Raw genomic sequence first — 26300 nt, forward strand, 5'->3', positions numbered from 1 at the left:
GTCTTTGTAATACTATCATTGCTAAATAATAGTATGTACATATATATTATGGCATTTTTAGGCGATGCTGTGGTCACAAGCTGGTCAGTAGTGCTGTGAGCTCATGCTACGTGTGCCAGCCTTGGTGGTTCACTCAGTACTGAGGCCCTCACACCCGGGAATGTGGCCCACGATTTTTTTTTTAAATGCGTCTGTTTACAAGAGCCCTGATGAAGGCGACGTAAACCCCGTGTATTTGAGGGCCGTTTAAATCTTGCGTAGTACTTCATCGCGTCATATGACGCGATGTGCAATTTATTGTAAGTTACTCGACCCTGCATATGACGTGTTGCGCAGTTTAAGGGTTAAGTTGAAAATGATAACTGATAACTCATTGAATAACTCATTGAAAATTAATTACTATTAGCTACTGTCATCCAATTCAGGCAAGAGAATGTGAATGCATGGAAAGACATAATATATAAAATAAAACTCAAAATATGTAAGTTTCTAGGTACAGGCTTCAAAATTAAATGCTGTATGGATAACAGCTCCTAGCTGTAAGAATATAAGAAAATAAATGCTGGCCTTCTAGAACACAAAAATTTGTTGACACATGATATGGATGTGATATAAGGGATCATGGGTCAGTTAATTAATTAAAATTAATTTAATAGCAGCTAATTTGTAAAGCTAATTTTGCTTGCCAAAGGAAATTAATACATTTAAAATTGAAGGTAACAACCACAGTTTTTATGAGCTAATGAAAAGTATAAGCTGGCAGTGTGCCAGATAATTTTTGTCAATACTGTACATACTAAACTGGAAAATCTACCATACAAAAGCCAGTCTATAATTATGGAAAATTCTACATGAAATATCGTGTTCTTTCATAGAAAATTATTACAATATTTTGCAACATCAAATTTATAATAAAATTACTCAAATACTTTGTGGCATTAAATTTGCAATACAATAAATATTTGCCACACAATATCAGTTAACTTTTGATTTATAAGTACCAGTACATCATTTCTGTAAACACAATTTTAAACTTTACCAGTTCCACTTTTAGCAACCAAAAAAGGCAGGCCCTTGGGTAGTAGCTGACAAACATGTTCCATTGCCTGTACCCACTTCTCCCCTTCTTCCTCTCTGGCTTCTCCTGTCTCTGTCTCGACAACATTCTCCTCGGCAGCAAGCACTGGGATGGTGGTCTCGCTAAGAAGATTTTCAAGCTTGATTGCCTGCAACAATTTCATTCAATTGGAAATATTTATAAAAAACCAGCGTTGAATGTAATGAAACGCCATTTTGTGGGTGAGACCCGGAGGCTCCCCGGAGCTTTACCGGCTGATATGCTAATGTCAGACTTTGGCATCAGTCATGTGTATGGAGTTCTAGGGCCTACCGGGGACCACGAGCCAGAACCTGGCCCCCTCAGAGAGGCAAGGGGAGCAATGGCCTATAGAAACCCCCGTGTGGTTGGAAGCATTCTATGTCTGCCATCGACCGGGTCAAGCATCCAGAAAGATAAGCATTCCAAAACAAACCCCTATTCTAATGAAAATTGCTACCTAAAGCCGAACTAGTGGATAGAACTCTTCAACAGAAAACAAGGAAACTAGTATGACATCATACGTCACTGCGCCGCTGTCTGCGCAGCTCCCCCCTCCCCGGGAGGGGGAAGGGGGAGCCCCAGACCTCCCACGCCGGCTATCCACCCATCAGTTCTGAGGCTGGATGTCAAAACACGCGAAAAACGCCGACCGGAGGGAGGGAGGGTTGCCGGGGAGCCTCCGGGTCTCACCCAGAAAATGGCGTTTCATTACATTCAACGCTGGTTTTCTGGGGGGAGCCCCGTCGGCTCCCCGGAGCTAACTACCCACAGAGGAAGGTCAAAGGGACAGAACCGGGAGGCGGACACCACGCACCCCCCAAGGAGGCGAGACAACCGGCAGCAACGCCAACCCAAGGTGCCACAGCCCCGAAAATCCCGGGAACAACACAAGAACCACGAGCAGCAAGACCCCTGCACGAACACCAAAAATCCATGCCCGAAAGACCGCAAGGCCACGTCGCCCAGACGGCAGCAAGAGCAGCGAAGCCACGAACGCCACAGGCATGAGGGAAGAACACAGGCAGCGTAGCCGCAAGAACACGGCTGACCACCCGGGACACTATCACCCGCGAACCGGGAAGAACAGAACCGGATCAACGCAAAATGTGCTCCGGACCCAAACACTGCGGCACGCAAACAACAGCGGAGGGTCGCCACTGAACACAAAAACGACACACCCCCGGCCCGACCAACGAAGCACCAACAAACCCTGGACCCCTCCAGAATGCAGCAGCCCCACCCCGCGCCAGAAAAGATGGAGACTGCTGCCACCAAACATCCAAAACGCTAAAACTGAATGAGCAAGGAAACTCTGACTCGATCCCCAGAGGCAAAGGCCCAAAGGAAAGAGCCGACGAAAAAACACACTGGAACCGAAGGGGCACTACCAACCGAGGAGAAGACAGAGCACGCTGACCAGAGACCAGGATGGTGCAAGCGGCGCATGAACAGGCCGGAGGTGAAACGCCGCACAAGACAGCTGACTAACGGTGCAGAAGCAACACCAAGACCGAAAGCAAGCTGAAGCGGCTCCACCAGCGCCGCACGAAAAGAAGCGACAGTATGTGGCAAGACGACGGCCCCCAACCCCCACCAGAAAACCAAGCTGAGAGTAAACCAAGCTAACAAGAGTAACCACCTAAGAAGGGACAGGAAAAGGAAGGACCGCCAAACTACCCCATACTGCCGCCAAGAGAAGCACGCAGGTGGGACACCTACCACGAAGCCACCCGACCACCAACCGGAGGCGAGACCGCGAGGCAGAACATAAGCAGCCCCGACAAGGCCCCTCCGAGCCCAGGAAAAAGGCGGAGCCGCGGGAAGATCTCGGGCGCGACCACCGAAACCCAGGCGGCACAAGGAGATGGAACGTCTGCCGAACAGAAAAACTCCCCAAAGCATGCAAGCTCGCCAGGAGTTCAGAAACGACGGGTCCGACGCGAGACATCGCAAGACCCCAAAAAAAAAAACAACCGGCAGGGCAAGCTAAGAAACCAAAGAAGGCGGAAGGGTCGCCGCCAGAACAGTACCTGAACCAAGGGGTACGAACAACTGCAATAGACCGAGACAAAGAAGCACATCACAGGACACAGGCTGACCAACGCCTAAGAACACACGCAGAACATCCCTGCTGCAGAGGAGGCAGGAAGAAAGAGCAGAAGCATAAAAACCCCAGGAGAACAACCAGGGGTGGACAATCAGGCAGGGACAGAAAAACCCCCACGCAAACCCCAGGCACAAAACGGCAGCAAAGTGCCACTCCACAACCGGACACAGGAACAAGGACACGCCACCGTGAAACACGGTACCAATGCACACATGCAGCAGCAGCAACAGACACCACTGCAACATGCAACATGTAAATAGCAACTCCCTTCTGCAAAGGCAGAGAACGGAGCAGGCAGACCACAGACAGGGCCAACGGAGACACGACAAAACCCTGCAGGCCCAGAAACCTGCACCAGGCGACCGACGGCGGAGAAACCCCGCTCGATACCTGCTGGATGAGGTACTGGGAGCTCTTTTACACCTGAAGCCCGGCCCAAGGCCAGGCTAGACCGGCCAGAGGGTGGCCCACCAGGCAGCTGCTAGGAGCAGTCCACCGGCCCACATACCCCCACAACCAGGACGGGCCAGAACTGCCATACGAAAACAGGCTAGTGCGCCCTGGAAGTCCACGGACGAACCAGCAAGAAGGCTTATGCTCGCAAGTAGGTCGTGTAACAAGCACGGACCTCTGATGGTAATACAGTGTTCCCCAAATGTGCCAATAGCACCACTGCACTCCACTGGTACTGTCCCGCAAGTTCTACCAGATAGGCGGGACCCAAGAGCCAGAGCTCAAATCCTGCAAGCACAGCCAGGAGCCTTACCAGGTGAGTACAGAACCAACCCTACAACCCCCACACCTCACATTAAAAAAGGAGGGTCCCCTGAATGACTCCAGCATGGGTTGGACATGCACATGAGGGGGACAGGAAGGGTTGAAAAAGGGACAGTCACTGGTGTGCGAACGGTCTCAGTCGTACAAAAATATACCTAAATAAAGACAGGTATATAAACAACACCGCATCCAGCGCCCAGCCAAAAGACGCCAGACCGCAGAAACTCACCTGGCGAATGGTGGCACGAACTTGACACGACTCAACTGTGCCCAGAAGACCTTGGGAGCACCGCAAGGTGAAGACGCCAGAGCCGGACCCTGCCGGATCCGCAGGAGAACAGGGAGAGGCGAAGGAGGCGGTCCACACCCATGACACAGGGAAAACCGCGGTGTCCTCCCCACAACTGGGAACCAGGACACCCCCGGCGCGAAGGGGTACATACCGCAGCCAGGGAGAAGAACGAGAGGCGAAGCACTGTAGCAAAAAGGGCGCAAAACACCAGCACTGAAAAACCGCCCAGACCAAAACAAACTCCACGGCGCATGCGCATAACACGCTGGCCGAACTGCACACCCTCCCTGCGGGAAGGCGCCAGCCAGGACTACTGCACGAGAAAAGTAGCCAAAAGAGGAAGCAGGAACAATAAAAACAGCCAAAGAAGCAAAGAGCCCAAAAAGGAACCCAACCGGGCGACAAGTTCAAGCAGCCCAACCGGGCGACAAGCAGCCCAACCGGGCGACAAGCAGCCCAACAGGGCGACAAGCAGCCCAACAGGGCGACAAGCAGCCCAACAGGGCGACAAGCAGCCCAACAGGGCGACAAGCAGCCCAACAGGGCGACAAGCAGCCCAACAGGGCGACAAGCAGCCCAACAGGGCGACAAGCAGCCCAACAGGGCGACAAGCAGCCCAACAGGGCGACAAGCAGCCCAACAGGGCGACAAGCAGCCCAACAGGGCGACAAGCAGCCCAACAGGGCGACAAGCAGCCCAACAGGGCGACAAGCAGCCCAACAGGGCGACAAGCAGCCCAACAGGGCGACAAGCAGCCCAACAGGGCGACAAGCAGCCCAACAGGGCGACAAGCAGCCCAACAGGGCGACAAGCAGCCCAACAGGGCGACAAGCAGCCCAACAGGGCGACAAGCAGCCCAACAGGGCGACAAGCAGCCCAACAGGGCGACAAGTAGGAGGAGCCGACAGACGTTCCAATAATGCGGGAAGTAGCGAAAAACCTTCCCGTACCCTCGAGAACACAGAAGCCAACACTAGTCCCGAAGGCACACGAAGGCGCAGGCGCACCCGAGATCAGAAGTCACGCAGAACCCCATCGAACGGGGAAACATGACGAAAACACAGTCCCAAAAAGGGGTGGGAGGAAACATCCACCCACAGGACGGAACCAACCGACTCAAAGGCCAAGGAACCGAGCCCGGGGAGAGGCTGACGCCCAACAGCACGTACGGCGAGTGGGGAGGAAAGACCCCACTCCGCGTAACCACAAGCCCCGCCTAGAGGGGGATAAAAACCCCCACAGGGTCCAATGGGGCCAAGGCCCCCCCAAGTCAGCCCCTTCCCAGCCCCGGGAACCTACACAACAGGCCCCAGGGCCGAGCCGTTCCCCCAAAGCCCCGGCCGTACCAGAAAACCGGGGCAGCCGTGAAAACACTAATGAAGGGAGCCCACTGGCAGACTCGTACAACACGGCTGGAGGAACAGGCTCAAATGCCCCCGTCACTACCCCGGAAGGGGAATTCCCCGAGACTGCCCGAGTCTCAACACCATCAAAAACCCTGCCCCGAACCTACAGACGGTAAGGAACCGGATGCAGGCAGGAAGGGTGATTCAGGGGAAAGACAAGGGGGCGTGGATGGAACCGAAGCAACCAACACCCCCAAGTCCCAAAACGAACTACAACGGGGCAGCCCCGGGGCTCCCGGGGAGGAATCCACGAGAACGTTGCCACCACCAAGGCTCAAGTGCAACGCCCCTGCTGCCCGCACCCGCTTTGTTAGCACAACTGGGGAACCGAGCCACAACGAGCAACCAAACTCGCAGGACTCCGGGTCAAAGGTGTCACCGACCCCACAGGCAGCAGACGGAGGCAAAACAGAGTCACCCAGAGACAAAGGGTGAGAGCAACCCTCAAACTCGCTGGAAGCGAGGGGGGGACTCTGGGGTCACATCCATCGGACCCGCGCGCCCCCAGGGGTTTCCCAGGGTCCCGAGCGTTTACTATAAGAGGACTCGCGCTCAGGTAATCCCAGGCAGGGTACTGCTAACCGGCACCCAAAGCTACCAAACAACTTTCTAAGAGCTGAACCCCCGGGACGTGTACACTCACGGGGACCTAGCAGGGGTACCACCAGAAAATACTCAGAACACAAGGGACACAAGGGGCAAGAACGAAGGCAGACCCCCCCCCACCAGGTAGATAAACAAAAAGAAAAAGAAAACCCCGCAAGAGGACAGCGTACCCAAGCGGAACAGAGCCGGCCGCTATGATTGGTAAAGACAAGCTGCACAGTACCCTGCGCCCCACCAGTGCAAAAACTGCCCCTTACTCAAAGGCGAACAAGGGAGACAGAACACCCGAGCACACAGCGGCCGAAAACCAAGCAGTAAACGGCCAAGCAGGGGCAGGACCCAAGGAACTTGTGGAAGGTGGCCCCAAGCCCCAAGGGTAGTACTTACAGGGCACCTAGGAAAGGGAACCCTAGGCGCATGCAGCCCGAGTACTGAAGAATCACTCCTGGCTCACACACCACCTAGAAAACAGACACCACACTCTAGGTACAGTGCTGAAACAACCACTGGAGCCAGAGCACATAACCATTGCCTATAGCATCAGCCGAAGAACTGATGGGTGGATAGCCGGCGTGGGAGGTCTGGGGCTCCCCCTTCCCCCTCCCGGGGAGGGGGGAGCTGCGCAGACAGCGGCGCGGTGATGTATGACGTCATACTAGTTTCCTTGTTTTCTGTTGAAGAATTCTATCCACTAGTTCGGCTTTAGGTAGCAATTTTCACCAGAATAGGGGTTTGTTTTGGAATGCATACCTTTCTGGATGCTTGACCCGGTCGATGGCAGACATAGAATGCTTCCAACCACACGGGGGTTTCTATAGGCCATTGCTCCCCTTGCCTCTCTGAGGGGGCCAGGTTCTGGCTCGTGGTCCCCGGTAGGCCCTAGAACTCCATACACATGACTGATGCCAAAGTCTGACATTAGCATATCAGCCAGTAAAGCTCCGGGGAGCCGACAGGGCTTCCCCCAGAAAGATATAGCTTTTTACCAAGAGAAGAATACGTCAAATATTAATTTGTATTATAGCTTTGTTTTATGGAATCCATGAAAGATGGACCCCTTCACTAGTGCCTTATATGACCTAGCAGGGTCATTTGAAAAATTGTGTGTGGTGCTGTAGTATGTTGGTCTGCCTAACTCTATATGATCCTAATAAAATAACACAGGGCCATACAATAGGGGGCAGCAGAATGAGCTAACTCAAAAATATTTTTTGCTTTTAGGCTATTTTGCCTTAACTTAATATGTTTAGTCTCAATTATATATTCAGTGGAACCTCTATTAACGAGTGGCTCTATTAACGAGTTTTTCCAGTAACGAGCAAGCCATTCGCAGCAAATTTGTCTCTATTGACTAGCTCGCCTCTATTAACGAGTGAAACCACATGGCGCTTCCTAGCGTCTCGCGGGTTCTCGCAAATTCTCGGACGCCTCCGACGCCAGTGTTGTTGTTGTATCTCACACGACAAGCATCCCTCTGGATTTATTTGAGCATTTCTTTGGGTTTTTATTGGTTTTGCGACTACAATTTGTAACACACGATGTTTCCAAAGAAGCTGCTTGCTAAAGATAGTGTTGTCAAGAGGAAGAAAGACACAATTACTGTGGATTTAAAGAAGGAAATTATAGCAAAGCATGAGTGTGGTGTCTGTGTGATTGATCTCACAAGGAAGTATGGCAGGTCCTCATCAACAATTTACACCATTCGTAAGGGAATGAGGAGGTAAGGGAGGATGCTGCCTCTTCCACTGAGATCAGGGAAGTGTTTGGAATGTTTGAAAAGGTGAACGCATTCTTGGAAAAGCTGCCCTGATAAAGCAGTGACAACCCGGTGTGTGAAAATGTTTAATTAATTTATCACTTTGTGATAACACTTTATGAAAGTGTTATCACTTTCACAGGTATATGTCGCTTGAACGTAACACACTTTTTTTCTCTTGAATGCACCCAAACACCGCGCTCAAGCGTCATTTGAGCAAATATTTCTATAAAATCCAATTCTTATCTGATCGACTTGGGGATTGTATACATGTTTGCCATGAAATTTCTGTTTTCTTTAATAACCACATTACCTATTTGAGAAAACGGCATTGTATTGTATCTTCGTGGTAAGACTATTATATTGTTGACACAACGAGTGTAATCAACGTAGTTTTTTATTTGGTGCTGGTCTAACGCATCCTTGTGTGACATTTGAAATGAAATTTGGGTGAAATTCCCAAGAAGAGAGAGTCCGCCTGACTCAGAGGTGGATTCTCCTTCCACACCATAACCCCTCTCATCCTTCCCACCTCTCCATCGTCTCCCTCAAGCCAGCAACTACTCTTCATAAGGTAAAGTAAATATTAAAACACTACAACAAAACATTTATATTTACATGTGCAATATTATATTTACATAAAAAAAGTCATACAAGTATGGATGTTTTTGGGAGTGGAACGGATTAAATTTATTTCCTTTATTTTAAATGGGGAAATTTGTTTCCAAAGACGAGTTTTCCAGGTAACGAGCTCGGTGCCAGAACGGATTAAACTCGTTAATAGAGGTTCCACTGTACAATCATGTGTTTTCAAGATATTTAACAGGAACCCTATTGGTAGTAAAACAAAGAAAACAAAACAATAAAGTCAAAAGATATATATCTCACCAAGGATACCTAACAATAATAAACCAAACTGACACCGATTCCTAAATATAACACTCTACAATTACTGCAGTCATCTTCATGAAGAACATGTTAATACCTCAACTGACCTGATTGGGTTCTTCTTCCAGATCAGGCCCCTCCATTTCAAATCTTGCCTTCCATCTCTGATATTCAACTTGGTAGTCAGTAAGTGTAGGGCTGACAAGATACTGAAGCTCAAACATCTGAAACTGGTTTGGACTGAAAGGTTTCAACCAGTCTTCCCACTCATCCACCAGCCACTCCTCTTCATACTGATATTCAGGGAGATCTTCTTCATCACTAATAATTTCTTCATAACCAAAGCCTTCCACATCCTCACCTGGAAAATTTTAATCATATAAGAAAAGATGAAGTTGAGGATACAGCTCACAAAAAAACAGTGTTCAATGTAATGAAACGCCATTTTCTGGGCGAGTCCCGGGAGCTCCTCAGAGCTTACTGGGCTGATATGTATGTTTTAAACCGTGGCATCAGTCAATTTGATTGGTTGAATCGAATTAGCCGGTTGAACCCCCATCTAATACCGGTCAAACTGACCCCAGCAAACCGTGCATGCAATCTCGAGGGGCCCAAGGAGGACAACCAAACACAGCCTTGGTGAACCTATTCAGAAGCCAGGCAGACCGCCTCCAGGAAATAAAGAAAAACTTGAAACCCCTCGAAAATACACCACAAACAACCAGAGACCAGAGAGAGACACCGCTGCTGCGAGTATGCTAGCTGCACCAAACACCATGCGACCCAGCCAACAACAACAACAACACTCCCTACCCAAGGCTAGACAGAGACCCCCCCCAAGAGCCCCGCTGAACCCCAAGAGTGAAGTTAATGACAAGCGACACCAACCTGGATGAGAGTGCAATCCTAAAAGTCCTAGGGAAGAAAACCCTCAACATGTAAGGGCAGTACCTACTGGGCGCCCAAGGAAGGTAACCCCGAGTAATTCTTGGAACACCTGGATATTCTTGGAACATTCTTGGTTATTCAGGCGCGGGGATTTGGAAATCGAACATGGTCCTGGCCGCTAGATATCTTGTCAACATTCCGGGCCCTCTGTGGCCTTGGGACATCTGTCGCAGCCACTTGTCTCATCATCGTTGTAAGACCTACGGTGATGCCGCCTCCCGGGTAAGTCCCTGTTTTTAATTATCAGTGGGTAGATAGCTTCAGGGAGCCGATGGGGCTCCCCACAGAAAACCAGAATAGTAATGAGTTGTAATGAAACGCCATTTTCTGAGCGAGCCTTGGAGGTTACCTGACACCCTCCCTCCCTCCGGTTAGCAGTTTTTCATCACTCTCCAAACTGAGGGTGCTGCAGCCGGCCCGCCTGAATGGGGTCCCCCTCAACCCTGTCGGGGGAAGGGTTAACAAGTGGGTACATTACTTGGTGTTACTTGCACCAAGGACAGCCTGGTGGACCAAGCTCTCGCAAGTCAAGCCTGGCCTTAGGCTGGTCTTGGGAGTAGAAGAACTGCCAGAACCCCCATCAAGCATGTATCAAATAGGTATCAAGCTAGTTGGATGACGTGTTGCTTGTTACAAGAAACACGTCATCGCCTTGCACAATTTTCTATTGTGGGGGGAGTTCTTTGGTTCTGTTCAGACATTGTATGCAATTTTAACCAGTTAGAGAGGTTGTAATGTAATAATGGCTTTGTAATGTCCCGGTCTAATATCACATACATTAGCCCGATAAGCTCCAGGGAGCCGTAGGAGCTTCCCACAGAAAACATAGAAATCACTCTCTAGAGGATCGCCGCAAACAGCTTCAACAAGGCAGCCAAAACCAGAACTTTGGCCAAAGGCCCCACACTCAACACCTCCCAATCCTCCAAAATCCAATCCGAGGATAGCTCGAGACTGAAGAAGCGATGGTTATTTGCTACCAAGGCAACCGAAAGAGAGGGAACCTGAGCATGCAACTGCACTACACCCACATCACGGGAAAACACAGGGGTGAAGAGTCACGCATTGAGAAACTCCAATGAGGTCCCCCCCCCCAAGAACACCTGCAACACCGAGGAAACCTCTTACCAATAAAGAGTGCAGGTCTAGTAAAATCCACGCCTAGCTTCCAAGGAAAAGAAAGGGCAGATACTCTTCCTGCTAGCCAGGAAGACTCCTGAACCTCGCAACACAACCAGTACAGGGAAGAAGAACCAAACTCAAAGGAAGCTGGGTCCATTAAAAATGAGTAAACTAGGTCTCGCAGGAGGTATGCACCAAGGACCTCCCGAACCTCCGCAGTGGAAATCTGAGAGGAAGGAAACCTCCAGAAGGACGTATCCGAGAACCCAAAAGGCACCTGGAAACGAACCCAGGGAGGGAGCTGCACCCAACTCAAATTCATACAGAGGCAGAGGATACGAAAACCACCGGCCCTGCAACATCAAACTACACTCAGAAGGCACAAAGACCCAGGCAGGATCAAAAGAAGTCCAAGCACTCCAAGCGAACTTGTCCCAAGCCCTGGGAACCCTCGACACAACCCCTGGGGCAGAGCCCATATCAAGCCAACTACCCTTAAAGAAAAGGCAGAGTCCACAGGAAAAGCTTCAAAGAGAGGAGTCTGTTGGGTCGACTCCAAAGCCTCGGCGGGAAATTTGAGCTCAACCTCCATCCCCGAGTCGGAAGGGGCAATCCTCGGATCCACCCGAGCCTCATCCCAAGTTAAACCCCACTGCCGGCCCAGAAACCCTAAGATGTTTAGGAGCCAGAAGCAAGGGGGAAGGGAGCATGGTGAACAACACCCACCTGGGAAGGAGTCAAGGGTGCAGACTGAACCAAGGTTGAAGTAACTAACACCCCCAAATCCTGGTCCCTAAAATCCAAACGGGACAGCTCCTGGGCTTCCAACAGGGCAACCAACCTGGCCCATTGACACAGAATACCTAGCATGCAACCAAGCTGCCACTTGACCCGTAACATTTTCAGACGAAGAATGGGGTAAACTGAATAACAAGTGAGGAACGTGTCCCGCAAGACTAAGGGTCGTAGGTGACCCAACAGGCAATATGATGAAGGCAGGATGGATGATTGTCACCACGAGGCATAGGCAACGAACACCCTCAGTGTCACACAAGGTGAGACAGGGCTCAGAAGACACGTCCATGATACCCCCGAGCCTTACGGGGATTTCCAGGGCCTGTAGGGGTACGTTAGCTCTACGGGAAGCCCAGGCACTGGGCCCAGCTAAGCCGGTAACTGTCTGTTGCAGGCAAACTGACAACCGGCGTCGCTGTGAAACCTCGGAGTAACAGAGGAGGACTACCAAAGACAACCTAGGCCAGCCTGATGGGAAGCTAGGTAGACCTCCTCTGCTAAGAAAGCAAGAATGCGCTAAAACAAAGGAACAACCGAAGTACAAGTACCCCGAAGCAACACACACACAGACTAACCAGTCCTTAGAGAGAATCTTCGGTCACTACTGAATGCAAGCTGCGCCGGGCGCAGTGTGCCTCACCCAGCACAAATTCACTCCACACCCGGGGCAAGATGGGAAGCCCAAGACCTCGGCGAACCCCAAGGAAGAGAACAACACAAAGCAATGAAGACCTCAAACGGGAGTGAACCCGAACAACCCAAGGAAGAAAACCCTGACTCGCAAAGGAAGTACTTACCAGGTACCTAGGAAATGGAACCCCAGGTGCATGCAGCCCAGTATACTTGTAGGAACACCTGGCCACCACACAGCTGGCAAAGTCACAAATGCAAAGTCAAAATTTGAGGCCAGAGAGGACATGTGAACATCGGCACATCAGTCTACAAACTGGGGGTGGTGCGGCCGACTCGCCTGCACAAGGTCCCCCTTCCCCCTGTCAGGGAAGGATAGGGTACTAACGAGTAGGTGTGCTAGTTGGATGACGTGTTGCTTGTTTCAAGCAACACGTCATCGTCTTGAACAAGTTTCTACTGGGGGGGTTCTTTGACTTTGTTTCGGTGTAGTTTACAATTTTGACCAGTTAGAGGTTTGTAATGGTTCGCCTACTTTTCTGGTGGTATCCCTGGTCGATGACAGACATGAAAAACTCTAAATACAGAGAGCTCATATGGCCATTGCTTCCTTCGCCTCTCTGAGGGGGGGGGGCCAGGTTCTGGCTCATGGTCCCCCAGTAGGCACTTGAACTCAAAGGACTGATGGCATCACACTAATACGGCACACGTCAGTTTGATAGCTCTAAGAAGCCAACAGGGCTCCCAACAGAAAAGCAGAGCATCAGTCATAAAAACAGCTAAGTAAAAATGAGCTCACATATAAAAAATACCAACTAAACCTTAGGAATAATCAAACAACCCTTCAATTTCAAGGAAAAAACATGGCAATCCTAAAAATATATTACCACATTAGAAAAAAGTTTAGCAGTCAAAAAAAAAAAATCCTGCATTAATTTATATAAACCGCCCCTTTCTGATGGACCACTCAGTAGCCTCCCAATGTCACATTTTGGAAGAAGCCAAACTGAGGGCTCTATGACCTACAAGCAACTACCAGAGGCTAGGACCAGAATCCACCCCAGTCAATGAGGTGAAGGGGGAGCTGAGGATCAAAGATCACTACAGAACTGAGCAAAAGACTCACCAGAAGGTAAAAACACTTCAAAACAAATAACTGCCCAGAAAATTTGCAACCCTGATTAAAACTATGCAAACAATCATTTTCGGTGACATCATCCCCGAGATGCCCTTGCCTACCATTAGATGGCAACCCAGGTGACAATAAAATATTAGATATTCCTTCAGGAAATACATAATTGATACTTAGAAGTTACCTTCATCTGGGTGATTTTCATCCATTCCTATTTCATCCATGCAGTCATCAGGTTGGTATTCTTCCTCAACATCTCCAGTTTCTGGTGGTAAATCAGGGAGATCTTCATCATCACTAATAGCTTCCATATCTTCTTCTGTTGGCAGTGGAGGCAATACAGCATGTGGTTCTCTTACTTCAAATTCTCTTACTTCCCTTTCTCTTTCTCGACCATCGTGGGCCTCTCTCTCACGGTATTCGTGAGGAGTGCCACCATGACTTCCTTCTTCACTAAAATTTTCTGCATGAAAAGGAGACCCACCCAGCACTGGCTGGGCATCAACAGGGGTCCGCGGACGACGGCCTGACTTATCAGACCTCTCAGATCGTCTTTCATCCCATTCCCTGTTATTAGAATATAATTTATAATAAAGTATTTTAAAAAGTAAGAGAGATAAACATAATATCATTAACTTTACATATCTAACATCCAATATCTAACTCTGAGAACCATATCAATGTAATTCCAATATCATGACTTCCACTATAATAATTACAAATTTTATTTTATAGGTAAGACTTACTCAGCATTGTGCCTTCCTCTAGCAGGTGGAGGCTCTTGGGTAGGTAATCTCTCTTCTTCAAAATGTTCTCTGCTCTCTCTGCTTTGACGTCGCTCTCGCTCACGTTCTCGATCTCTTTCTCTCTCTCTACCCCTATTTCTCACTCTTTCCCTTTCTCTTTCTTTCTCTCTATCTCTCTCTCTATCTCTGTCTTTTTCTCTGTCATCCCTTTCTCTATCATATTCTCTTTCTCTGTCTCGCTCCCTTTCAAACTCTTTTTCACGCTCACGATCTCTGTCCCTTTCTCGATCACCTTCACGGCCACTATCACGTCTAGAGTCTCTGCGAGAACCACTACGTTCACTTCTTTCCCAGGATCTTTCTCTACTCCAGGACCTTTCAACAGACCGTCTTCTCTCTCGATCTCGTTCCCTATCTCTTTCACGGTCTCTGTTTTCTGCTCTATAATTTCTTTGTTCCCTCTCTCTTTCTCTTTCCCGTTCCCGGTCAAATTCCCGAGTGTGCTCTGGTCTCTCTTCATCCCACTGTTTGGGTTCTTCATATTCAAGAGGTGATCTTGGAGGCTATAAAGAGAGTACAAGGAACCAAGGAAAATCACTATAATGTTATATGGATAAACATATTAGCACAGCTTCAGAAATGTCTGAAGATGTTAAAATACAGACATACCCTATTTAGCACTAACTAAATCAGTGTTATACAGTATCATTATAACAGTCACTTTAGAGATGCATTCCCAACATTGTAATTTATTACCTATGACCAACATACTATATTAGGGGTTTATTGGGTTACTGAAACAATAATACAGATTATAACATGATTTTTACATGAATTTACCTGAATATACATAATGCACTTTCAAATTCTTTGATTAAAAAAAATGTACTTCCAATTCTCCCTTTAACAGTTCCTCCCTTCTGTCATACATGGAAAGGAGGGTGAGATGGTGACCTTGGAGCTGGCTGCCAGTTGTGTAAGAATACGTCTGTATAATCACCTAATTGTATCTAAAGACAAAAAAACACGCGTTGAATGTAATGAAACGCCATTTTCTGGGCGAGTCCCGTCGGCTACCTGGAGCTATCCAGGCTGAATGGATATGTATAACTTTCTGGCATCAGTCAATGTGCACAGACTTCTTGCCTACCAGCTGGGAGGGAGCCGGCCAGCCGAGCGGACAGCACGCTGGACTTGTGATCCTGTAGTCCCGGGTTCGATCCCGGGTGCCGGCGAGAAACATTTCACCCTATGCCCCTGTTACCTAGCAGTAAATACGTACCTGGGAGTTAGTCAGCTGTCACGGGCTACTTCCTGGGGTGTGTGTGTGTGGTGTGGAAAAAAAAATAGTAGTAGTAGCAGATAGAAACAGTTGATTGACAGTTGAGAGGCGGGCCGAAAGAGTAGAGCTCAACCCCCGCAAGCACAACAACTAGGTGAATACCAGAGACCACGAGCCAGAACCTGGCCTCCTCAGAGAGGCTCGACTAGCAATAGCCTATAGAAACCCCCCTGTGGTTGGGAGCATTCTGTGTCTGCCATCGACCGGGTCTGACACCCAGAAAGGTAGGCATCCCAAAACAAACCCCTATTCTGGTGAAACTATTACTACCGAAAGCTGAACGAGTGGACAGAATTCCCCAAACGAAAATTTGCTAACTAGCATGACATCACGTTGCCGCGCCGCTGTCTGTGCAACCCCCTTCCCCCCCCAAGCCCCAGCCCTGGGAAGGGGGAGCCCCAGACCACTGCGCCAGCATTCCAACTACCAGTTCTTAGGCTGGATGTCAAAATATGCAAAAAACACTGCCGACCGGAGGGAGGGAGGGATGCTGGGGAGCCTCCGGGACTCACCCAGAAAATGGCGTTTCATTACATTCAACGCTGGTTTTCTGGTGGGAGCCCCTTTGGCTCCCTGGAACTACCCAAAGACAAGGAAAAACAGGGACTTACCCGGGAAGTGGTAAGTCTTCACTCCTCAATGCGAAGTCGAGGCAACTGGCTGCAACTGCCGACCCAATGCAACGCACGCCCGACTAGGCCCAGGAACATTCACGAGGTAGCATGCAGCCAGAATCCTGTTCAACCGTCAAAAATCCCTTGCCCGAATGTCAACCCAAGACATGTTGCCAAAGACGACAGCCAAGGCAGCAAACTTACGAACATCGTGGGCACGGGGATAGACCATAGGCTGGCTAGACTTAATAACCATGTGGACGACCCGAGAGACCCAAGCCCGGGAACAGGGAACGAGAGAAACCGGGTTAACCCAAAGCACACCCTCGGCCAACCAAACCTGTGGGGCGCGCAAATAACGGCGGAGAGCCGTAACTAGACAACACATGATGCACCCCCGGTCTGACCAATAAGCATCAACAACCCAAGGACCCTGCCAAAAGGATGACTCTCCTCTGGTAAGTCTCCAATTGAGCCAGGACCCAGAGTAACAGCTGAACCAGAGGAAAGAAGCGCCACGTATACCGGGAGACGCTTCAACCCATGCCAACGTAAAAAGATCCACTTCCGGGGACCAGAAAGTCAGGCAGAGCCAACTGAACAAGTTGGCGTCAATCGTCCATTCCGTGGACAGGAGAATGAACCGGGACAAGCCATCCACCAAAACATTAGACATCCCCGAACATGAACTACCAGGAGACCCAAGCCCCGAGAACTCATCAGACAAGTCACTCAAAGCAATCAGCCCCAAAGAGCCAAGGACCACAGGGAACCCCCTCAGTTCAGGCAATGAACCACTAAGGAACTGTCCAAATAGAGCCTGATCGTAGATCCGCGAACGACCTGAATCATCCGGAGCGACATCCATACTGCCGCGAACTCCTGCAACATGCTGTGAGCCCGACAGAAGGAAGGACCCCACCGACCTTGGCCGGCCTGTTGAGCACTGGTCACAAATCCTCAGCCGAGAGACGACGTGTCCGTGAAAACATCAAGCGAGGGCTCGGGTAGGCGCCAAGGCACTGAACACCGAAAAGCCCGAAGAGGAAGCTGTCGACACAGCACCTGACAAAACGCCCCCGGAAGAAGAACCCGGAGGTCGCAAGATAGGCGGGACGTCCCAGAAGGAACCAGAACAGCCGACAAAGCCACACCAGACTCGTGGCAAAGTTCAGGCTCCCGCACAAACCCTCGAGTAACCACCACGTTACCCGGAAGTCCCTCAGAAACAGAAGAAGGTGAGAACGCAAGCAAAGCAGAGCCCCCAGAGGCAGAGAAAAGGAAGTGGTCCGAGCGTCCTACACAAGACCCAGCCAAGACTGAAACTGAGAGGGAACCAGATAAGACTTTCGCCAGTTCACTAAGAATCCAAACCCGGCGAGCTGGGAAAGAACCAAATTACTGGTGAGAAGACACGCGGACCGGCTGGGAGCCCAAACCAGCCAGTCGTCGAGGTAGGCAAGAAACTGAACACACAAGAGACGCAAGCAGGCGAGTAAGGCGTGTGAAAATGTGAGGCGCCAGATTCAAGCCAAATGGAAGGCAACAAAAGCTGTAACCTTGATGCCCCACAACAAAACTGAGCCAGTCTCTGAACCTTGGATGAACTGGGTCATGCCAAGAACTGGGAAAAAGCCAAGAGAGAAAGAACAAAACATCCTTGTCTTCCAAACTGACGAAACCCGCTGAAAAGAACGAAAAAGGTGGAAAGCCCGCCAAGAAGAATAACAGAAGAACCAGGGGAGAAAGGCGGATGTACAGGAAATCCCACCCTGAGTAGTTCTGCCGAAAAGCATCAACCCTGACAGCTTTGCAGTAGGGGAAGGGCGCCAAATATACCGGGAGATGCCTCGATCACGCCAACGCGAAGAGGTCCACCTCTGAGTGCCCGAACATCTGGCAGAGCCAACTGAATGAGTTGGCATCGACCGTCCATTCCGTGGACATGGGAATGAACCAAGACAGGCCATCCGCCAGGACGTTGGACACCCCCCAGACGTGAACCGCCAGGAGAGCCAAACCCCGAGAGCTCAGCAAATGAGTCACCCGAAGCAACCGGTCCCAAAGAACCAAGGACCGCATCGAACCCCCCTTAGTTCAGGCAATAAGCCACCGAGGAGCAGTTCGAATGGAGCTGAATCATTGATCTGCGGGCAACCCGAATCCTCTGAAGCGCAGACCACACCGCTGCGAACTCCCGCACTATGCTGTGGGCGCAATAGAAGGACGGACCCCATGGCCCCTGGGCAGGCCTGGTGAGCACTGGTCATAAATCCCCAGCAGAGAAAGGACGAATCTGTGAGCACATAGAACGAGGGCACGGGTAGGCGCCAAGGCACTGAAACCTGAAAAACCCTTGGAGGAAGCCAGAGACGCAGCAGCCGACTCAAGGGCCCCCCGGAGCCTCAATATGAGCCAGAGCCAATGATAACCTCAAGAGGCCGAACCCAGCGATCGCAGGAGAGGCAGAACAGACGTCCCTGAAGAAACCAGAATAGCCGACAAAGCCAAACCCGACCGGGGGGGAGGTAAACCATCATCGGAAAGTTCAGGCTCCCAAACCTGGCTAGCCGGGAAAGCACCAAATCCCTGGCGAGCAGACGCGCGGACCGACTGCAAGCCCAAACCAGCCAGTCATCGAGGTAAGCACACACCCGAACACCTAACAGATGCAGACAGGCCACAACGACCTGGGTAAGGCTTGTGAACAGGCCTTACCCAGGGTCATTACCCTGGGCCTTACCCAGGGCCTTACCCCACGCGAACCATGCTCAGACGGGACCACAGGTGGCAACAGCTCCGAAACTGGCACCTGTGGCCCACCTCGACGAGCAGAACCACGGGCCCTGGTACGACCCCCTCTGGGAGGATTCCACCCGGGACCCATGGAGAACCAACAAGTCAGACATAGGGCAGCAGCTGGAGGAAGCTGCTTGCATACATTGTTCGACCGCAGAAACCACAAACAACAAAGGGCATAAGGGCGAAGACAATTTCAGAGCAAGGGCCCAAACAGATTCCAAGGAGGAAACGAGCACCACCTGCCAACACACGAGGAGCGCAGCGAAAACCCGCAGGATTAGCGCAAACAGCTTCAAAAGTGCAGACAACGCACGAGCAGCCGAGGTCAAGGCGCTAGACCCAGGAATGGCCCCAAGCGCCTCTACATTCTGTGTAAGCCAATCGGGTGACAGCTCAAGGAGGGAAATGAAATACAGGACTGAAGCCAACTACCTCCGAGTGCGCAAGTCCTAAACCACAAGCGTAGCAGACAAGGAAGGAACCCGCACATGAAGCTGAACCGCACCAATATCCCGCAGAAGAGCCGGAGCGAAAAGGCCCTCATGAAGGTGTGCAAAAATCACCCACCAGGTAAACCTGGACCACAGTTAACGCCTCACGCTACTGAAGCATGCAGGTATGACAGAAGGTGTCCCAAGCATCCATCGAAAACAGAGGGCAGCCCGCAAGCCAGGACGACTCTGGAACCTCATAACGAACACAGTATGGAGACTAAGACCCAAACGTGAAGACGGAAACTTTATAGATGCATGCTCCGGGTTGCGCAGGAGGTAAGCCGCAATGGCCACCTGCACCTCAACTGGAGAGATGCATGAGGCCGAAAACCTCCAGAAGGACGGTACCGAAGGACCTGCAGGACGGAACCGAAGGAGCTGACTTGGGGGCCAAAGGCCCCCAAGTCAGCTCCTCCTCCAAAGCCTCCTCCTCCAAAGCCCCGGCCTCACAAGAAAAAGCAGGGGCGGCCGGAATGACAGGAAGAGGATGGGGCCCACTGGTCAGACCCCAGAGCCCCGGCAGGAGGAGAGGATTTGAACGCCTCTACAGCAACATCGGAAGGGGCAACCCTCGAAACTGCTCGAGTCTCAGAAACCTCTAAACCCTGCCCCGGCCCAGAAGCCCTCAGACGCTTAGGAGCTGGAAGCAGGGAGGGGGGAAACCGAATGAACCACAGCAAGGGGAAGAACGAGGGGGAGCGGATGGAACCAAGGCCGAAGTGACCAACACCCCCCACAAAGTCCAGGTCCCTAAAATCAAAACGGGGCAGCCTCAGGGCATCCGGGGAAACAACCAACATATCTCGCTGCAACGTAAACCTATCTTGCATCGCACGAGCCGCCTGCACCCGAATAACATCATCACCAGATTTCGTGAACTGAGTCACAAACAAGCAACAAAGCTCACAGGACTCAGAGTCGAATGTTTCACAGCAACCTGTCCTCTTAAAATTAACGTCACTTTTGGCCGTTTGCCCATATGGCCAAAAAATCAGTGCTGAATGTAATGAAACGCCATTTTCTGGGCGAGTCCCTGAGGCTCCCCGGAGCTATCCAGGCTGAATGGATATGTATAACTTTCTGGCATCAGTCAGAGTGCTAGGAGTTCTTGCCTACCGGGGACCACAAGCCAAAACCTGGCCCCCTCAGAGAGGCACGAGGAGCAATGGCCTATAGAAACCCCTTTGTGGTTGGGAGCATTCTATGTCTGCCATCGATCGGGATAGGCTCCCAGAAAGGTAGGAGCCCCAAAACAAACCCCTATTCTGGTGAAAATATTGCTACCGAAAGCCAAACGAGTGGACAGAACTCCCCAAACAAAATTATCAAACTAGCATGACATCATCACATATCCACGCCACCGTCTGCGCAACCCCCCCCCCCCTTTCCGGGAGGGGGAAGGGGGAGCACCAGACCCACCGCGCTGGCGATCCACACCCCACTTCTGAGGCTGGATGTCAAAACACGCGAAAAACCGCCGACCGGAGGGAGGGAGGGATGCCGGGAGCCTCTGGGATTCACCCAGAAAATGGCGTTTCATTGCATTCAACGCTGGTTTTCTGGGGGGGAGCCTCATCGGCTCCCCAGAGCTACCCCACCACAGATAAGGAAAATAGGGAAGGATCCGGGAGGCAGACGCCAGACGCCCTAACCTAAAAAACCAAGACCACAGACAAAACAAAGACCCTGCAGACCCAAACCCCCGAACAGGAATGAGGGAAGAAGGGAACGCGAACAACCAAAACACGTACACGACCCCAGAGGCCAAGACGCGCAGAGAACAGCGAAAAAAAAACGCAACCTAACAACAAAGGAAGCATCCCCCCCCAGCCCAACCAACCAAGCAGCAACTCAAAGACCAGGAAGGCACCAGAACTCAAGAGCAGGCTGGAGGTGAAACAACGCCCAGGACAACAAGCGGAACGAAGCAGAAGGGACCGCAACACCAAATGCAAGCAGGAGCGGCTCCGCCAGCACCACCCAATACGAGGTGACAGGACACTGTCCCAGACAACGGTCCCGGAACAACCCCAAAGGGAAGACAAGCCAACCCTATCAGAGACCGAAGGACCCTTCGCAGTGATAGGAAGACCGGAAGGACTGATAGGAAAACCACACACCACCCCTGAGACGAAACATGCAGGTGGGAGACCAACAACGCACTCACCAGTGCCGACACAAACGACGAGAAATGAGCATCACGAACGAAAGCGCAAAATGCGAATAGAAGAACAGCAACCCCACAACTCAAAGGAGCAATATAACCAGCTCCAGCAGGGAAGACTGACGCACGCGTCCCTGAGACATCCAAGAGGAGAACTATGCAGGATGTAAACTGCAGGAAAGCATACACACCCGTTCCGGATAAAGGAACAAAGAAAACCTGGAGCCAGGACCGAAACCCAGCTACCGGTTCCAAGAAAAGGAACCAGTAAGGCAGGAGCGGCGGACCGAAAGTCCACAACCCCCCACAGACAGCACAACACCGAAGCCTGCAGTAAGTCACAAAGAAAAATCATAGGAACTCAGTACCAAAACGGAACACCGGAAAAGTCCAAAAGCAGGGAACTGAACATGGACAGAGGCCCACTCGAGCACCCAACATCAGGATAGTCAAGAAGCACCGACCCAGATACACAAGTAAAACTGAGTGAAAATAGTCGAGTGGAAAAGTTTGTTTTGGTCTAGAACAAAATCAAAGATGGCCGCCGCCACCACCCCAACTGAGAAGGTACACACACCATCAGATGATGGTTTCAAAGGATTCTCAACACAAGATATAAGGAAAGGAGGTGTTCTTGGCAGGTTAGAGATAATTGAGGACATGCAAATGAAGTATGAAGAAAAAGTGCTTAAATTAGAAGAGGACAATGGAGCTCTTTGGAGTGAGCTTTGCACTCTAAAAGGGAGTATGCTTCAACAAGGTAAGATTATTACTGCATTAACAGACAAGGTAACAAATCAGGAGGAGCAAATCAAGGAACTAGTGAAAGAAAATGAGGCATGGAAAGTGAAGTGTGGTGACTTTGAAGAAATAAACAAGAAGATAGACTCATATGGTGAACAACTCCAAGCAAGCCTAAGGGCTAACATAGAGTTAGGTAAGGATCTCCAACTGGAAACTTCACTGACAACTCACATAGAGGAGGTGAATAAAGAACTAGAAAAGTATAAAGAAGAAATAAAAGTGACATATGCTCAAGTTGTAAAAGAGAAAGAGACTATCAAAGAAGTGTGTTCAGAAGTCAAAACCAGAAATGACCAACAAGAAGCAGAAATTAGGCAAGCAATTAGGAAAGAACTGGTTACCAACAGTAAACTGGTACAAAACACTGCAGATAGAACTAAGTCCATAATCATTTTTGGATGTTTAGAGAAGGAAATTTCATCTAGGGTGGACCGAGCGGCAGAAGAGATGAAAATCATAGAGAAAATAGTAGGTTTAGGAGAAGGCTCAAAGGAAAATGTCAGTGATTTTAGAAGAATAGGAAAATATGAGAAAGAAAAGAACCGCCCCTTAAGGGTGACCTTTAATGGAGTGAAAAACATGATGGAAGTGCTAAGAAATGCCAGGAAACTGCAGAGTGATGAGGTTGGCAAATCTTGGTCAATAAGACAAGACCTCTCCAAGGAAGACAGAGAAAAGCTGAAAATGAACTTAATTGAGGCAAAACGGCTAAATGGGGATAGAAATGAAGAAGACAGAAATTCTTTTTTTTACAAAGTGACAGGGACTGGAAAGCTTGTGAAATGGTACATAAAAACAAAGCAACAAGATCAGTAGTGGAAGGGGGAGTAAAGAGCAAAGGAAAAGGGAACATGTTCCTGAAAATTGTATATACCAACATAGATGGAGTGAGGTCAAAAACTTTGGAGTTGCAAGATATAATCCAGCTTAGGGTCCCAGATATTGTTGCATTATCAGAAACGAAACTTGAAGGAAATATAATAAATGAAGTCATATTCCCAAGAGGCTACTCAGTTTGGAGACATGACAGGAAAACTAGGAAGGGAGGAGGAGTGGCTGTACTGGTGAAAAAACACCTGAAGGTAAAAGAGTTAATATTTGAAAACCCTCGAGATATTGACATAATGGCATTGCAGGTCTGGAATCAGGATGATAACCTGATAATTGTAAATACCTACAGCCCACCAGCAAGCAACACGTGGACAAAGGAAGAACTGGATGACAAACGAGAGGGCCTCATAATGGTCATGAGAGATATTATTGTACAAGCAGATAAAGATAAATCACGACTGTTGATACTGGGGGACTTCAACTTTAGAGCAATAGACTGGGAGGCCTATGAAGCAAGAACGGAGGACTTTTGGACATGCAGATTTGTGAACCTCATTCTGGAGACATTCTTGTATCAACACATAAAGCAAGCCACAAGAATGAGGGAAGGAGATATACCGTCAGTACTGGATCTAGTATTCACCAGGAAAGAAGAAGAGATTTTTGACATCCAGTACCTTCCTCCCTTGGGAAAGAGTGATCACGTCCTGTTAGACATTAAATATGCTTTAAGATATCATCTAGAAGAAAATGGGGACATTGAAATAGTTGATAAACTCGATTTAAAGAGAGGCAACTATGGGGAACTTCGAAATTTTTTTAATGAGTGTAATTGGACAGAATTGTTGCTAGGCAGGGAAGTAAATGAAATGTATGCCAAATTTTTAAAACTATACGAGGAAGGCACACAAACATTCATACCAAAACAGAGATGCAGGACCAGAAAACAGGATTGGTTCGACAGAAATTGTGAGAGGGCAAGAGACCAAAAGACACAAAAATGGAATCAGTATAGGAAGAGGCCAAACCCCCAAACATACCAGCGATACAAAGATGCGAGAAACAATTATACAACAGTAAGGAGAGAGGCAGAAAGAAATATTGAAAAAGGGATAGCAGATAAATGTAAAACAGAACCGGGCCTATTCTACAAATTCATAAACAACAAATTGCAGGTAAAGGATAATATCCAGAGGTTGGAAATGGGAAACAGATTCACGGAAAATGAAAAGGAAATGTGTGAAACATTAAATGAAAAGTTCCAAAGTGTGTTTGTACAAAATGAAATCTTCAGAGAACCAGACACAATAAGAATTCCAGAGAACAACATAGAGCGGATAGAGGTGTCTAGAGATGAAGTGGAAAATATGCTAAAGGAGCTCGGGAGGAACAAAGCAGCTGGCCCAGATGGCGTTTCACCATGGGTTCTGAGAGAATGTGCATCTGAGCTCAGCATTCCACTTCACCTGATCTTTCAGGCATCCCTGTGTACAGGAATCGTAGCAGACGTGTGGAAACAGGCTAACATAGTTCCAATCTACAAAAGTGGCAGCAGGGAAGACCCCCTCAATTATAGACCTGTATCATTGACAAGTGTAATAGTGAAAGTATTGGAAAAGCTAATCAAAACTAAATGGGTAGAACACCTGGAGAGAAATGATATAATATCAGACAGACAGTATGGTTTTCGATCAGGAAGATCCTGTGTATCGAATTTACTCAGTTTCTATGATCGGGCCACAGAGATATTACAGGAAAGAGATGGCTGGGTTGACTGCATCTATCTGGACCTAAAAAAGGCTTTCGACAGAGTTCCACATAAGAGGTTGTTCTGGAAACTGGAAAATATTGGAGGGGTGACAGGTAAGCTTCTATCATGGATGAAAAATTTTCTGACTGATAGAAAAATGAGGGCAGTAATCAGAGGCAATGTATCGGAATGGAGAAATGTCACAAGTGGAGTACCACAGGGTTCAGTTCTTGCACCAGTGATGTTTATTGTGTACATAAATGATCTACCAGTTGGTATACAGAATTATATGAACATGTTTGCTGATGATGCTAAGATAATAGGAAGGATAAGAAATTTAGATGATTGTCATGCCCTTCAAGAAGACCTGGACAAAATAAGTATATGGAGCACCACTTGGCAAATGGAATTTAATGTTAATAAATGTCATGTTATGGAATGTGGAATAGGAGAACATAGACCCCACACAACCTATATATTGTGAGAAATCTTTAAAGAATTCTGATAAAGAAAGAGATCTAGGAGTGGTTCTAGATAGAAAACTATCACCTGAGGACCACATTAAGAATATTGTGCAAGGAGCCTATGCAATGCTTTCTAACTTCAGAATTGCATTTAAATACATGGATGGCGATATACTAAAGAAATTGTTCATGACTTTTGTTAGGCCAAAGCTAGAATATGCAGCTGTTGTGTGGTGCCCATATCTTAAGAAGCACATCAACAAACTGGAAAAGGTGCAAAGACATGCTACTAAGTGGCTCCCAGAACTGAAGGGCAAGAGCTACGAGGAGAGGTTAGAAGCATTAAATATGCCAAAACTAGAAGACAGAAGAAAAAGAGGTGATATGATCACTACGTACAAAATAGTAACAGGAATTGATAAAATCGACAGGGAAGACTTCCTGAGACCTGGAACTTCAAGAACAAGAGGCCATAGATTTAAACTAGCTAAACACAGATGCCGAAGAAATATAAGAAAATTCACCTTCGCAAATAGAGTGGTAGACAGTTGGAACAAGTTAAGTGAGAAGGTGGTGGAGGCCAAGACCGTCAGTAGTTTCAAAGCGTTATATGACAAAGAGTGCTGGGAAGACGGGACACCACGAGCGTAGCTCTCATCCTGTAACTACACTTAGGTAATTACACTTAGGTAATTACACTTAGGTAATTACAGACAAGTGTAGCATAGGAG

The 26300-nt window shown here is 49.0% G+C and overlaps 1 protein-coding gene across 4 annotated transcripts in view; it reads right to left on the minus strand.

The window, feature by feature from the left end:
* Positions 1–26300, minus strand: part of vir (VIR_N domain-containing protein) — a 274658-nt gene that overhangs the window by 174107 nt on the left and 74251 nt on the right. For all 4 annotated transcript variants that reach the window (XM_069330494.1, XM_069330493.1, XM_069330492.1 and 1 more), the window contains 4 exons: positions 14305–14867; positions 13743–14125; positions 9039–9292; positions 1040–1226 (listed from right to left, as the gene is read on the minus strand). In XM_069330494.1, the coding sequence (XP_069186595.1) occupies positions 1040–1226; positions 9039–9292; positions 13743–14125; positions 14305–14867 (1387 nt within the window). The remainder of the gene's footprint in view (positions 1–1039; positions 1227–9038; positions 9293–13742; positions 14126–14304; positions 14868–26300) is intronic.

The sequence above is a fragment of the Procambarus clarkii genome, chromosome 24, assembly GCF_040958095.1.
Source record: "Procambarus clarkii isolate CNS0578487 chromosome 24, FALCON_Pclarkii_2.0, whole genome shotgun sequence".
Taxonomy (NCBI): Eukaryota; Metazoa; Arthropoda; class Malacostraca; order Decapoda; family Cambaridae; genus Procambarus; species Procambarus clarkii.